This window comes from Brienomyrus brachyistius, chromosome 18, assembly GCF_023856365.1.
Source record: "Brienomyrus brachyistius isolate T26 chromosome 18, BBRACH_0.4, whole genome shotgun sequence".
NCBI lineage: Eukaryota > Metazoa > Chordata > Actinopteri > Osteoglossiformes > Mormyridae > Brienomyrus > Brienomyrus brachyistius.
This window is the reverse complement of record NC_064550.1, coordinates 13,322,150-13,336,621: the sequence shown is the minus strand read 5'-3', so window position 1 is coordinate 13,336,621 and position 14,472 is coordinate 13,322,150. Positions and strand designations below refer to the sequence as shown.

The window sequence follows — 14,472 nt, the reverse complement described above, 5'->3', positions numbered from 1 at the left end:
ATCCATTGAGGATTGGGTCCCACAGATTCCACCATTCCCCCAAATATGAAGCAGCTAGAGTTTTAGCAGCTTCCTTAATATAGGCAGTCATGTTTAAATTTTATCCATTGATTGCAGCTTGAAATTTCCTTTTACCACATTTTCTATTGTTTAAACACTACTTTTGAGGCAAAAGTTCTGTGTCTTCCAAACACATTTTCCAAAGTATGATTTAGGAGTGTAGTACATGCTTTTTTGAGGTGAGCTCCTCGAGGTTTTTGAGGTTCCAGCGTTTCCCGGCTTGCATATGCAGCAAACCTTAGACCGGTTCTGTAACAGGACCGTTGCAAGGAAAACCTTTTTTTTTGCGGTGTGTGTTGAATGGCTTGTGAAAGGAGAGACCCTTGTGAATATGAAGTGTAAATCTGTTATCTTTTTTTTAAGTTTTGTTTTGGGTTATTTTTTTTTTTGTTGTTCTTGAAGATCAGTCTCTGATCTTGGTGTCAGAATTAAGCCAAGTTTCTAATTGTATATTTACTGTAAGATGTAGAACATTCAATAACTATTAAAATCTTTCCCAAAAAACTTTTTTTTTTGTTTGTCGATCATTGATGGCTAATGTATTACATTGAATTTATATATAAATTTTTAATGTATAATGTAATTGAAAGAAAAACTATATTTTGTTTGCCTTGCAAGAGCAGTCAAATGGGGAAAAAAACTGGTATTAACCTCAAGGTCCCTTTCATTTGACTGGACAGTTATTTGTTAAATATGGGTTTTGTATACTGTACAAAAGTCATGATGGTTGCTGTGTATGTTTGATAAGTTGGTCTTTTGCTTGTAGTGTGAATGTTACTGTACTGCACTGGTGGCTACCTTTGGCACACTGGTACGTCCCAGGTCTGCGGGAGACATGGTACCTGGCAGCTAAGGTGCTGAACTGCCAACAACAGGATGCCCAGTTCTGCAAGAAGGGTGGAGGAAAAAGGCCAGGCTGCATAATGCTGAGGGACAGATGAAGCTTTGCTGCATCCACTATGGTTAAGAATGTTGGTGACGGTGGGGAAGCCGAAGAGCTTGTCAACCATCAGAGGTGGAACGTTCTGGTCCAGAAAGTAAAAATCCAGACCAAGATTTGGTTTCAACCGACTAGTTGAATCTAAAAAGTCTGTCGCAGAGACTGAACTGTTTGGTTGGAACAAAATCCTGGTCTGGATTTTTTTACTTTCTGGACCTGAACTTTCCACCTCCGTCAACCGTATTGGGGAGGACATAAGAGATGGGAAGGTGGAAATGGGAGAAGAGATGCTGGCCCACGGAGCCATTTCTGAAGGAAATGCATCATACGGTTTCCATGGACACGTAAAGCTTCGGAGTTTGCAAAATGACTGTTTGTCAAGTTTACAACTAAGGGTCAGTGTGAATCGGGGAATGGCTTGTGGAAGGAGACCCTTGTGAATATGAAGTGTAAATCTGTTCTTGAAGACCAGTCCCTGATCTTGGTGTCAGAATTAAGCCAACCATGTAATGTCAATCCTATAAGCGACACAGGCAGCTGCCTAGGGTGGTAACGTCTGAAGGGGTGCCACCTAGGGGTGCCACCTTGCCAGCCAATTTCACCTTGCCTCATATAGGGGGCGCCGGCGGTGATGCCCACCTACGGCACCACATTGGTTAGGACCAGCCCTGAAGCGAAGCACTACAAAAAGGAAGATGCACAGAGCAATGAAACCTGGATTACGGAACCAAATGGGTTATCATTTGGTAGAAAATGACACTTCTAAAATGTTATACTATTTAGGGGTAATTTGAATGTAGTTTTGTCCAGTCGCACGCCATGTCAGCTTGTTCCTTCTTGACAGCACTGGCATATCCAGTTTTCTTTTAGTAGAAGAATGCATGTAGGTGTGATAAACATAGAATGGTCAGCCATCTTTTTTTACTGTGGAGGATTTTTTTAATGCAAAATGATAGTTTGGTTAGCCGTCGTGGTTTGCTAAACGATCTCTTGCTGCTGACCAAGGCTGCTGTTAACAAAGCTGGTTACGGACAAATTGCTATTTGGAATAAATGCATGAAGAATCTAGGAAAAATTTACATTAAAATATTCCCTTCGAAAACAACAGAAAAGACTATAAAAAGCGATTCAGAAGTATTTTACTTCCTTCCCGTGTTTGTGTGTTGGTTGTAAAAAGCAGGACTGTAATTATAAATCATGAGCACAGCAGCTTTCAGCAGGTCTGTGTGGGTGTCCAGAAGGAGACCCACAATTCTGAAAGTGTTTCTCAGGATCAGAAAAGATCAGAATTTCTTTTACATGGTATGAACTAGGGTGCACCAGGGTGGTACAGTGGTTGGCACTGTTGCCTCACATCACGGGGACCAGGGTCTGAGGCCCCACCAGGGCTCCATGTCTGCGGAGTTTGCATTTTCTCTCTGTGTTGTCATGGGACTTCCTCCTGGTACTCAGATCCCCCCCCCAGACACCTCACAATCCAGAATACAAGTGGTGGTTGAAAATGGATACATAGTATAAACCCCACATACTTAAAAGTAAAATAAATCATGAAAATTGGACAGGAAAAAAAAATAGTGTCATCAAGATTTCATTCGTTTATTTATTTATTTGACGGCATTGACTAAATTAATTTGCATTTGCTCTATTTTGTGAGATTGCAAATGGACATCCCGGGATGATATGTTTGGTTGCCTGTATGGAAAAAGGCAGTGATTTAAGAGGAGATTAGTTTTAACTAAATAAAAGCATTTTTGTACATTTGCTTATTTTGCTATAATACAAAAGGCTGCCCCTGATAATGTTTGGTTGCCTGCTTAGATGGCATGAACTTCACATCATGAACTTCACATCCAACAGAAATGAACCTTTTCCCAATGCTTTATGCATGGCACATGCAGCCATATTATTCGCTAGTAGGAAGAGCAGGCAGTTCTCATTAGCAGGTAGGTGTACCAAGTAAACTGGCCACTGACTGTAGATTAACAGTGAAAATGCTTCGTTCCATCCTGCATGGGCCGTAGGAGGACAGCTGGAGGATGGCTGTCGATGTGTTTCCCTGAGGCTGGTAACAGCAGGAGATATAGTGAGTCCTTCATGGAGGATGTGGTGTGGCTGGGTCCCTGCCGGCACTCACGCTGAGTACATCAAGGTGTCCTTCCTCCACACTGTCTACAACACGAGTGTTTTCAAACCGGGTCGTTGGACTCCCTACTGGGAGCTGGGAGGGAGCAAAAACATGGACTGTCTGTGGGTCCCCCTGGACTGGATTGGGAAACAATGTACTACACAGTCTACGCAAGTCACTCTGCCGCTCAGAGTTGCTGCTTATCCTGCACGTACTTGCTCAACCTAACAGCTCCTGTACTAGACCTCCCTGCTCACCTACTACCACAACCACCATGACCTTTTATTGCCAATGCCTGTAAGCTGGTGAACCTGATCCATGGTCTGTGCAGGTCTTTGGGATGACCGCTCAATCAGCCTAACAGTGGGTTCCCAGAACAGGAGCTGAGAACCGCTGTTTTATGATTAGTTGATGGAGAGGTCATACCAATAACCTGCACCCATACCAGCTCTCTATGGATCAGGTTCACAAACCCCTGTTCCAGAAAGTTCAAATCTAGACCAAGATTTTCTTTCAGTTAACTAGTTTTGCACTGTGTGACTGACTCTATGTTCAACTGGTCGGCAGACTGCCAGACTCCGGCTACCTGGAAGATGTGGTGCAGGAGGGCGGACTGGTTTGTATGGGTAGCTGTGCTTATACTATGTGTTGCCTAATGCTTCTTATTGTCAGCCCAGGGACCCAGTGAGGTTGGACTATGTGCCATGGTTTTCCCAAGTTGAACTGGGCAGTCCCATCCTTTCCCAATGGCATGAAAATGATCTCTTTGGGGTTTTGCGGTGTCATTTGCTGCTGTAGTCATGTGCTGCTTGCCCACCAGTGTGCTGGCGACCCACCAGGTGGATCAAAAGTCATGGCTGTGGTGCTGACTGTGTTCGCCATTAGCCTCCTGCGCTAATGCCTCATACACTTCTTTGCCACCCAGCCTTCTGGATGCTGCCGGAGCAGAACTGCCAAGGCTGGCCACCATCCCAGAGAACAGCCACAGTCCCTGAGAGCTTTTTTCTCGTCCATTTGGACCAGCAGTGGGAGGCACAAAGGGTGGAACGTCATGATGATTCCTCAGGGGCCCCAAAAAATTAGAATTATAATTGGATCAGTCTGGGTTGGGGGCCCAATATGATATACTTTCATGGGGCCATAAATAGCTAGCAGCTCCTCTGGTGGTAAGTATCAGCAGTTTCACAACGCTGCAGACTTCATCTAATCACAATTTCAACGTTATCTGATTAATCCTAACGAGATCAATTAGGAGAAAATCTGAAATTACTCCAGCCGTCCATCTCTGCACTGCTCATCCTGATCAGAGTGATGCGGTAACTCGGGTTACTTTGCAACTTAGGCAACAGTGACTTACATTTAAGTATAAGCTGTAAATTACAAGGGAGAAAAGATTTGTATGCTTTGATCATGGTATGTCACCGTGGTGTACTAATAATAATTGATCCCTGTGGGGAGACTGTTTTTATACCTCCCTCTTTGTAGAGTAAGCTGGCCGCAAAGGGCAGCCACCTGTTGGGGCGCCCAGGGAGCTGGGGGTTAAGGGCCTTGCTGAAGGACCCACAGACGTGCTGAGGCTGGGTTTGACCTGGCGACCTTCTGGTTAAAGGTACACAGCCGTAGCCTACTGAGCCACATGCTGCCCGGTTTAGGGGTGTGAGCCTCTCTCCATGAGGTCACCTATCCGAGGTGACCTATCTCAGGTCATCACGAGAACAAGGCTCTTAATCTGGAAATCTGCTCCAGGGCCACTGGAAAAATGGCTGGCCTGGTGCCCTGACTCCCCCCCCCCCCCCCCCAACTCTATGGGCGCCACTGCAGATGGCTGCTCTTCACTATCAAGCTTGCTATCTCCTACATATGTGTCTCTGTGTCATGGAGAAGGGTAGGCGAAAATGTCATTTCCACACAAGGATCATTAAAGTATCATTATCAAATGAAGTCAAAAAATGAAATCATTATCATGGTATCTGCTTCCATCTAGTGAACATATTTGGCAATACACTGCAGTATACATCCATTCTTATCTAACCACTTTTGCCGGGTTACGTGAGGGGGTATGCAGCTCATCCCAGGCTGCACACAGCACAAAGCTGGTGTACTCGTTGAAACATAGAGACACATAACAGTGAGAATGGTTGTTACAGTTCTTTTTCCATTTTTATTCTATTACGTTATGGTGGATGTACATCTTAATAGAAACCGTGACGATGAGAGTGGGTTGCTTCAACTACGTCTAGATTCTTTGCAATTGCTAGACCGCCCCCTAGTGTAGACTTTATTTTGCACGTGATGCCATGTTAAGGATTGGCGATCAGTCCAGTGCGTATTTCAGTCTTGCGCCTTATGCTAATTAGGGTATAGGGTAGCCTCCCTGACAGGATAAAGCCCCCCTTGAAGCTCACCTAAGCGAACTTCACCCCCCCCCCCCAAGTGCAATAAAAAGTGACAGTATTATATACATTTAAAATTGTATTATATCTTAAATGACAAGGGTTTTCAATCATAATAAATTATTTGTTTGATCTCGCTAACTCTAATTGCGTTGATTTTGATATGCCAATGGGACAATAGTATTAAGAATTAATTAAATGTTCTATACTGAATATATGGAATATAACCTTTTTATGGTATTGCAACATGCTTGTACAGGGTGTGGGATTAATCGCGATTAAAAGAATTGATCGTTTGACAATCCGATTAATAATCTGATCTTTTTCGTCTTTATGTTATTTTTCTTCTTGTTGTCATCACTTCATTATGGTTTTTTCTGGTTATATCGTGCTAACCAAACAGACACCTCCACATGTCGCATAGCTGTTCTGTACGGGCCCTGCAGAGGGCGCGAGTACTTATAAGGGCGGCCACCCCTGTTGCCACCCCACATCAATAAATCTGGCGGGATTGTTCTGCCAGCACCTTTCCCCCCCCCGGGTCGACAGCTCCCGGCTCGGTAGTTTTTATTCCTGGCCATCCCCATAAATATAACTGGCCACCCAATCGAAATTTTCTGCAGGTGCCACTGCGTCCGAGACAAAGTAAAATTACCTGGCTTCGGCGCCTTATGTCGACTATGACATCAGCTTTGCCAACTTTGGTCAGCTGGCTGGCGTGAAATTGTCAATTCCAGACAAGTCGACACACTCATTTACATGCATGTAACAGTTTTAATACATTGTAAATAGTCTTTAGGATTTGTAAACAGCCCAACGCTTTTGATGTAGTTAATTTTAGGTTTATAATGGAATTATATGATTTCTTGCCTGAACGTGAGAGTCAGAAAGCGTGAGTGTCACGCCAGATGCGTGAGAGTTGGCAACCCTGTAGTAAAGCCCGGCACTGGTGGATAGACAAACGGGTGGATTTCAAATGGTTTTCACCGTTTTCACGGCGCACTGCGTCGCCTGTAGGTCCCACTTCTGAACACTTTGCACTCCAGTTCCCTAGATGGCGCTATGCTCCTTCCTATAAAAAATAGATTTCCGACAATCTCCACCGTAAAAGAAGAAGCGGTAACCCGTTCTATTCTTTTGGACGTCTGGCTTGGGTTGTGGTACTATATTTCCAAGAAGAAGCAGAAGAAGAAGGTTGGTCACTTTAAATGTATCAAACTGTAAATTTAAGCATTTTCACGCTAAATCCCACTTGTCTGCCACGAGAAAGGGTGCATAAATATGTCGGGAGGGTTTTATTGACAAGGCCCTAGCTGCACAGATAGGACCTTAGTATAGATTAAAAGTCCAATTAATGCAGTAGTGTTGGTTGGTCGCGTACATTATTTTGCGATGGTTAATATAAAGTTACAAAGTAAAACTCGAATAGCGTCTGCGGTCAGCGACTGATATTGAGAATATCTTGCCCTGGGCGTTGAATTCTGATGGAGTAATACACTTTTTTAAGTCTTAAATTATTGCAGCACATCGAAAGCAAGATTTTAGACGGCGGTACAGTAAGCCCTCGTGCATTCGCGCTTCGTGATTCGCGAATTCACAGTTCCGCGAAACTTTCATTGGAACCGAACGTATTTGCATCCGCCGTTTTTTCGCACATCTGTGGAATCCTCGAAAAATCCTACAGAAGTGTTTAATTTTCGTAATAATCATACGTTTTCATGCTTTTAAGTGTAAAATTGGTTAAAAAAAATAATGAAGATTCTTCTATGTGTTAGGGAAAGTTCTGGACATTCAATATAAATCAGTTAAAAAATCCTTTAAACGTGGCTTTTTTTCTGGAAACGTTCCTTTTTATGTACATACTGTACCTTTACAAGCTGCGAATCCCATTGGCAAAGTTTATTCTCTTTGGAACTGTCATGACCTGCTCGTCTGATCCTCCCGTGTGCGCCGCCCCTTCATCTACCTTGTGTGGAATCCCAGTGTGATCAGCTGTTTCGAGTTGCTGTCATTAGTCCTTTGTGTTTAAGTCTGCGTTTAAGTATGTTTCCTGAGTCCGATCATTAACGTTATTTTGAGTTTGCTGCCTGTTCCGTTGTCCTGCTTGTCTTTTCCTCTTAATTAAACCCCGTGTTCCCCGATTCCTTGCCTCCTGTCCCTGCTTCCCCGGTCCGTGCCCCGACAACACGTGACAGGAACGCCAATGATTACATAAATATTAGAAAATAGTTAACTTACTATTTTGTAATAGTAAGTACACGTTATCATAAGTTCAACGCACAAAAATTATACATTTCTTGAACGGTGCTGATGTTTATGTACATAGCAAATGCCTCCAGGGTTTCCCTCTAAACACTGAAAGGGTTGGAAGTAGTCAATCACAGACCATGGTTACCAGCTTTCCACCCTGCTGATTGGCTGGTAGCTCGGATGCATTGTGTACTGTGCTACATGCGTGAAATCGCAGTAAAACCTCCCACATCTCAGTTCAACACGCGCGTATTACTTTTCAAGTGTAATAACTATTTTCAATACTTTTCCCTTCTATTCTTACTCGTTTATAAAAACCGTCGAAATGCCTAAACGTCCCGCACATTCTAAGGCTCTTAGCAGTGTGCCCAAGCGTCAGAAGAAGGTAATGACGCTAGGGGAAAAAGTCAGAGTTTTAGATTTGTTGAAATCTGGTGAAACGGCTACTAGTGTAGGACGCCAATATGGCGTAAATGAAAGCACCGTTCGCTCTATAAGGAGTAAAGAGGCCGAAATTAGAAAATTAGTCTCCATGAGCTACCTGCAAGGAGCAAAGCAGGTTTCAACCAGGAGAGACCCATACATTGTTAAAATGGAATCGGCCCTGGCAATATGGATTGAAGACAGCCGTAAAAAGAACATTCCCTTGCAGGGCAACGCAATTCGGCAGAAGGCTCTGAATCTATATAAGAAGATTGCTGAAGAGGATGAACAAGACCCGCAGCCAGGGACATCGACAGCACCAGACCCTGGAAGTTTTCAGGCTAGCAAGGGGTGGTTTGAAAAGTTTTCAAATCGTCATAATCTAAAGAGTGTGAGATTGCATGGAGAGGCTGCATCTGCCGACGTAGAAGCCGGAGAGAAGTATCCGGAAACATTCAAACAAATCATCCGGGAGAAGGGATACAGGCCTGAACAAGTCTTCAATATGGACAAAACGGGATTGTTTTGGAAGAAAATGCCATTGAGAACGTACTTGATGAAGGAAGAGGCCAGAGCTCCTGGATTTAAGGCACAAAAGGACAGAGTCACCCTCATTATGTGTTCCAATGCTGCTGGCCACTTGCTCAAACCAGGGCTGATTTATAAGTCTGCAAACCCCAGGGCCCTCAAGAACAAGAACAAGAATGCCCTGCCTGTCTACTGGATGCATAACCCTAAGGCCTGGATAACCAAGGTCATTGCATCCGACTGGTTCCACCAGTGTTTCATCCCTGAAGTAGAGAAATACCTTCTCAGCTTAGGCCTTGAATTTAAGGTGTTGCTAATCATGGACAGTGCAGTAGGGCACCCCCTAGATCTGTTGTATGATGGTGTGCAGATCGAGTTCCTCCCTTCGAACACCACCTCCCTCATACAACCTATGGACCAAGGCGTGATCCGTGCCTTTAAGGCCCTCTACACACGTAACTCTATGCAACACTTGGTCAGTGCGATGGACATGATGGAGAACTTCACCTTAATGGAATACTGGAAGAAATTCACCATAGCGACATGCCTTACTGTAATTAAGTCTGCTCTCAAAGAAATTCAGAAGGAAACTCTCAATGCATGCTGGAAAAAACTGTGGCCAGACGTAATCCACGACTACAAGGGCTTCTCACCGGAGGAGATTCATAATGAGGCTGTCAGCAAGACTGTGATACTGGCAAGATTGGTTGGAGGTGAGGGGTTTGAGGATTGCACCGAAGAAGAAGTCGACAAACTCATCGATGCCCACTCTGACCCCCTGACGGATGATGACTTGCTCGAGCTGACCAAGGCAGCAAGCGAAGAGGAAACGGCTGAAGAAATAAAGGAGGACGACGAGGGTCTTTCATTGGAACGTCTCGGAGTAATCATGAGGACTCAACAGCAGTTGCAGTCCTACATAGAAGAGTGGGATCCCTTTTTTGAACGTGCTCTGAAAACCATAAATGGATTAAATTCAGCCATGGAGACATACAGAGCCCTCTACACCACTATGAAAAAACCAGCATCAGCAGAGCAAAATAACTTGGTTCTTCGAGTCGAAACCCAAACGCTCCCACGAACCCCCGCCTGAAGAGGGAGACTCTGAGGAGTTGTAACTCCTCATGTACACTATGCAGTCATTTTCATATTTTCACCGTACTGCATCATCATTATCTAAAATCAAAATTCATCATTGGTGAGTACCCATACTATTTTTTATTAAATATTTTTAATGTTTTGTATTTTTGTTCTCTCTCTTCGTGGTTAGCGCACACATATAGGTTGTAAAAATACTTATTTCTGTATGTCTTTACGTAATTTGATTTGAATACCTGTACCCTGTATGTACAGTACATGTTTCCTTTACGTATTTTATTAAATTGTACCTTGGTTACATTTATATGACTTCTGTCAATATGTTCACAGTCCCGTTTGTTTACTCTTTACCTTACTGTGAATGCAAAAGAACTGTAGCCGATGCCACGTTCTATGAATTAGTAGGGGTATGTCGTAACATTAGTATACTGTACGGTAAATGTGCTACTGTGACAAATATCCGTTAGGTGATACTGTACTCTTTACATCAAACATTTTTTTTTTTTTTTTTTTAAAGGTAATGTATTAAGCTAACTTTTAAATGAAATTAGTGTTTTGGGAGCATGTTCAGGGTTTAAACTAGAAATAAGCACAAATTACCATTTTTAGTGACTATCAAACATCTGCGAATCCTCCTTATTCGCGACAGATTCTGGAACGTAACCTCGCGAATGTCTGAGGTCTTACTGTATTTTATAAATTTGTTTTTAATTGTTGAGAAAGCTGACTGCTTTGTAGTTTTGGATTCGGATGGCATATTCAAAGCTATGTACTGGACGTGGGAGCAGAGTTTTGGATCACCTCAAACAGACCCAAAATTCTCTTCATAGCTACTGGTAAACCCGAGATTGGAGTTGAACCAGCATCCGAAGGAAAACTGTAAGGTGCATTTCCTCTGCTTTTGTTTGTGTACAAACAAGATAACTGGCATCTGTACTCACTTCAATGATACAGTGCCGAGTCAGATCAGGGCACTTTGCTTCTGGGTACCTGACCCAGGAGATGTTCTGTCACTATGATTTTACACTTCCAGTGATGGTGTCCTTATTACCCAATAATGATGAGGCATTTGTCCAAGAGAGCTGCTTGGTGAATAGCGAGCCTGGGGACTGGTGGACTTGATTACATCATGGACGCCTATGGTCCAGAAGAGGTCTGGCTTTGCAGAGGGCAACATTAAGGTAGGTTTTAGGGCAGTACAAGAGCCTGTTTGATGATGATAATGATGACATTGTCCCAGGAAAGTCCTCATTGATTTGTCTTACCTGTCTGGTGTTGGTGAGTATGAGGATTTGTCTGACGGACTGCTACTACGATGCAATGGGTACAGTTCCTTGTGGACAATTAGACAGAAGAAACATTGCTATATTATTGTATTTTAATTCTCCACGATATCCACCTACATTATTATGCACAATATCATCAGCAACATGAACAAACGTAACACATAAATGCATCCCTTCCTGTTCACTGACTTTCTCATCCACTAGATACAATGTGACCACCAGGGGGCTCTGTGCTGTTGCCCAGGCAGAGTCGCTGTGCTTCAAGTTGCCAAGAAGGCTGTATGTGTGCAGGTGAGCCTTTGGTAATTTAGGCCTTGAACTTCCCTGGTTTGGTTGTGTAACCAATTTTCCTGGCTGTCTAATCAGTGGTCATACTTCCGCTATTTACACTATAAGCAAGTTATACAGCTGCATAGTTTACTGAAAGCTTTAACTCTAACACAAAAGCACTGCTCCTGGGACAGACATGGTGAAGTTTTGTATCAATTACAGGTTTTTTAAAGCCAGTTCAAAACACAGCTGATGTTTTCTGTTGCCAGCAGGATCAGAACTAAAAGTGCTAAGTTTTGAATTGTGCTGGTATACTTCAGGCTGTTAGGCATAGCTTCTTTGTATCTGTAGTCCCTTCAGTGATGATTTGATGACGAGTCAGACCAGGCCACCTCTTGCCTCTGGAGTCCAGGCCCAGGGCCACGTTCTGTGACTCTAGGTCCAGACCCCATGGCAATGTGACCTTATCACTTGATGATCTTGAGGCATTTGTCTGAGAAGGGACTTTGCATGAATATATCTCTAAATGGTGCTCATGCCTGAAACGGCATTTCTCATTTATGGTTCTCCAGTATGTTTTCCTGGAGATGTTAAGTGTCATTTCCTTGTGCACAGGTGTCCTGAGAGTGTGCTGCATCAAGACCCCAGAAGCAAGACTGGCATAAGAAGCCCCACCCACATGAGCATTGTGGAGCCCAAGGAAGGGACACTAATACCCCCCTGCCCCCCCCCCCCCCCCAACCAATTCTTACCAAACGGGGGTCCAAATCAGAAGTCTCTGTGATTACTCAGGTTCCCCTTGTGGCCACTAAGGGTAAGGACCGTCCACAATACATCACTTGACCCAGCAATGAAATGATTCTGTAAAGGATTCCCACAGATTCTTAAATTCTTAATGTTGAAATATATTTTATATGTAATTTTACTATTACATATTATTTTACTAAGACAGATTGAATGATCATATTTATATAATTGTATATAATTTATTCATTTTCCTGTGGAATCGCACTTGTTCTGCCCTGGCCCCCTTATTACTCTGCTTATTGTTGCAGAGGTGAAAAGCAGGCAAGCAAATTGGGAACATACAAATTTTTATGAAAAGTTTATGGAGGTTGCCACTGAATTTTACTGAACTTATGCACTCTTCTCACACAATTTTATCCTTAAATGGCTAGAGGATGAAAAATCCAAAGACTATTTGGCATCTGCAAGCAACTACTTGCAAAATATCCTAAGCCATTCCAAGTGTATTAAAGACGCAGGAAATCAAGGGAGATTGAGGAACATGAAATCTGAGAAGCACCTGTGCGCTAACTGTCAGGAGTGCAGAGCCAATGGAATGTTGGAGCCAATGGAATGTTGGAGCCAATGGAATGTTGGAGCCAATGGAATCTTGGAGCCAATGGAATCTTGGAGCCAATGGAATCTTGGAGCCAATGGAATTTGAATTGTCAGTTGCTGACAGTTTTTCTGCTGCTCCACGGGTCAGAGTAAGAAAAGTGGAGCTTCCCAAAAGCAGTGTGACATGGAGGGGCTGTGGTACGGTGAGCAGATAATCCATGTCGGGGGGGGGGGGGGGGGGACACTTTGAGCTCGGACAGGATTTGCAAACTACTATTTCAATCAGGCGCTGGACTTCACTGAAATGCTGAGTTCTTGCTGTGTGCTGATTTTATCGCTTTAAAAACATAAAATTGCATGTATAGCTATAGAGTAAGGATTGCAGATGGCAGGCATTTTCTGATCAAGTACTTTGGTTCAGAGTAGAAAAGTCTTATTGAAACGAGGGTAAATGTCTGTTTCTGGTGTAAAATAGGGTGGCTGTAACCATGGTTTATCATACAAGACATTGTAACGGACATTGTAATTGCAAACAGTGCGACAAAGTTGCAGCGATGAAGTCAAGTACCACGTCAAACCTGGCGAATCATCTTGAAGACTCACATCCCGGTCTTTGAGACATTTCGCGAGGTCAGTAAACATTTTTGATAACTTCATGTTAATCACACCTTAACATTAGCCGTTTATTTTATTTATCCTTTATTTTACCAGGCAGGTTCCATAGAGATACAGTATCTCTTCTTCCACGAAGAAGATGGCAACAAATAAGAAAAATAAGACAAACGTTTCATATACTTACACACAGAAATGATAAATATAAACACAAACTAAAACGTACAAATACTCAAACTCTCTAAAAGTAAAATAAAATTAATTTATATGACACAATGACACTGTTCTTTAAGCTCAAAGTTTGAGATTTAACACATTCAGAAAAGGCAAGGAGCCTAAATTCAATATATATTGTAATACATTCCACTCGTGGTGTATAAAAACAAAAGGCGGATTTCCTCAGTTCTGTGTGTGTGGTGGGAGTCTAATATAGTTAATGTGGGAACAATTACAAAAACAAAACAAAACCTGTTCTGTAAAATGTGGTAAATGCCCAGTCATACTTTAGTGGAAATGCTTCGGAATTTGTTAAATCTGTCACGGATCAATCTGCTGTAATTCGCAAACTTTACAAAGCAACCAATTTTATCTATTATTTATTTGTATGTGTCGTAAACTGAGTTGAGTGCTATTGAGCAAAATGATGCATGTTAATTTGCCCTGGAATGTATGAGACTTTAGTATTAAAAACCACGTTTGCTATAATGACTCTGTTTCTTTTATATGCACAGTATTTTACATCATTTTTACAAGCAGTGTTCTTGTAAGGACAGAATTGCTGGTTAAGTGGTTAAAATTAAATGGTTAATTTCACGTCACAGCATTTCAATTTGGCTGAATTGTAAACATGACAAACAATCTATATTGGGCATTGTGAAACTAATCAAAAAGACTGTGATAGGACATATTGCCCATATTTTCCACCCTTTGAGCTACGCGCTTAAATTGAGAGATGATGAGGATGATGATGACGACGAGGCTGAGCAGGACACCTCCTGCTAGAGATCCAAGAGCACATTCTATATCTCTGGATACAGACCTCAGGACAGTGTGACCTCATCCCCTGATGGCATGGAGGTATTTGTCTGAAGCTGATATTTACACCCACCTGGGCTGCAGGTTCATATACCAGCAACCTTCAAA

General features: G+C 42.7%; 2 protein-coding genes and 1 non-coding gene across 3 annotated transcripts in view; 2 read left to right on the top strand and 1 right to left on the bottom strand.

The window, feature by feature from the left end:
• Positions 1-14,472, bottom strand: part of mrpl48 (mitochondrial ribosomal protein L48) — a 127,234-nt gene that overhangs the window by 52,653 nt on the left and 60,109 nt on the right. The gene's annotated exons all lie outside the window — the stretch shown is intronic.
• On the top strand, positions 6,624-13,834 carry LOC125712812 (tigger transposable element-derived protein 1-like). Its single transcript, XM_048983278.1, has 6 exons — positions 6,624-6,712; positions 8,421-10,998; positions 11,308-11,394; positions 11,989-12,187; positions 12,552-12,920; positions 13,254-13,834. The coding sequence occupies exon 2, from the start codon at positions 8,697-8,699 to the stop codon at positions 9,810-9,812; it is 1,116 nt and encodes a 371-aa protein (XP_048839235.1). The 5' UTR covers positions 6,624-6,712; positions 8,421-8,696; the 3' UTR covers positions 9,813-10,998; positions 11,308-11,394; positions 11,989-12,187; positions 12,552-12,920; positions 13,254-13,834.
• On the top strand, positions 11,728-11,875 carry LOC125713542 (small nucleolar RNA SNORD15). The gene has a single exon (XR_007383620.1). It is a non-coding gene; the product is annotated as a small nucleolar RNA SNORD15 (small nucleolar RNA).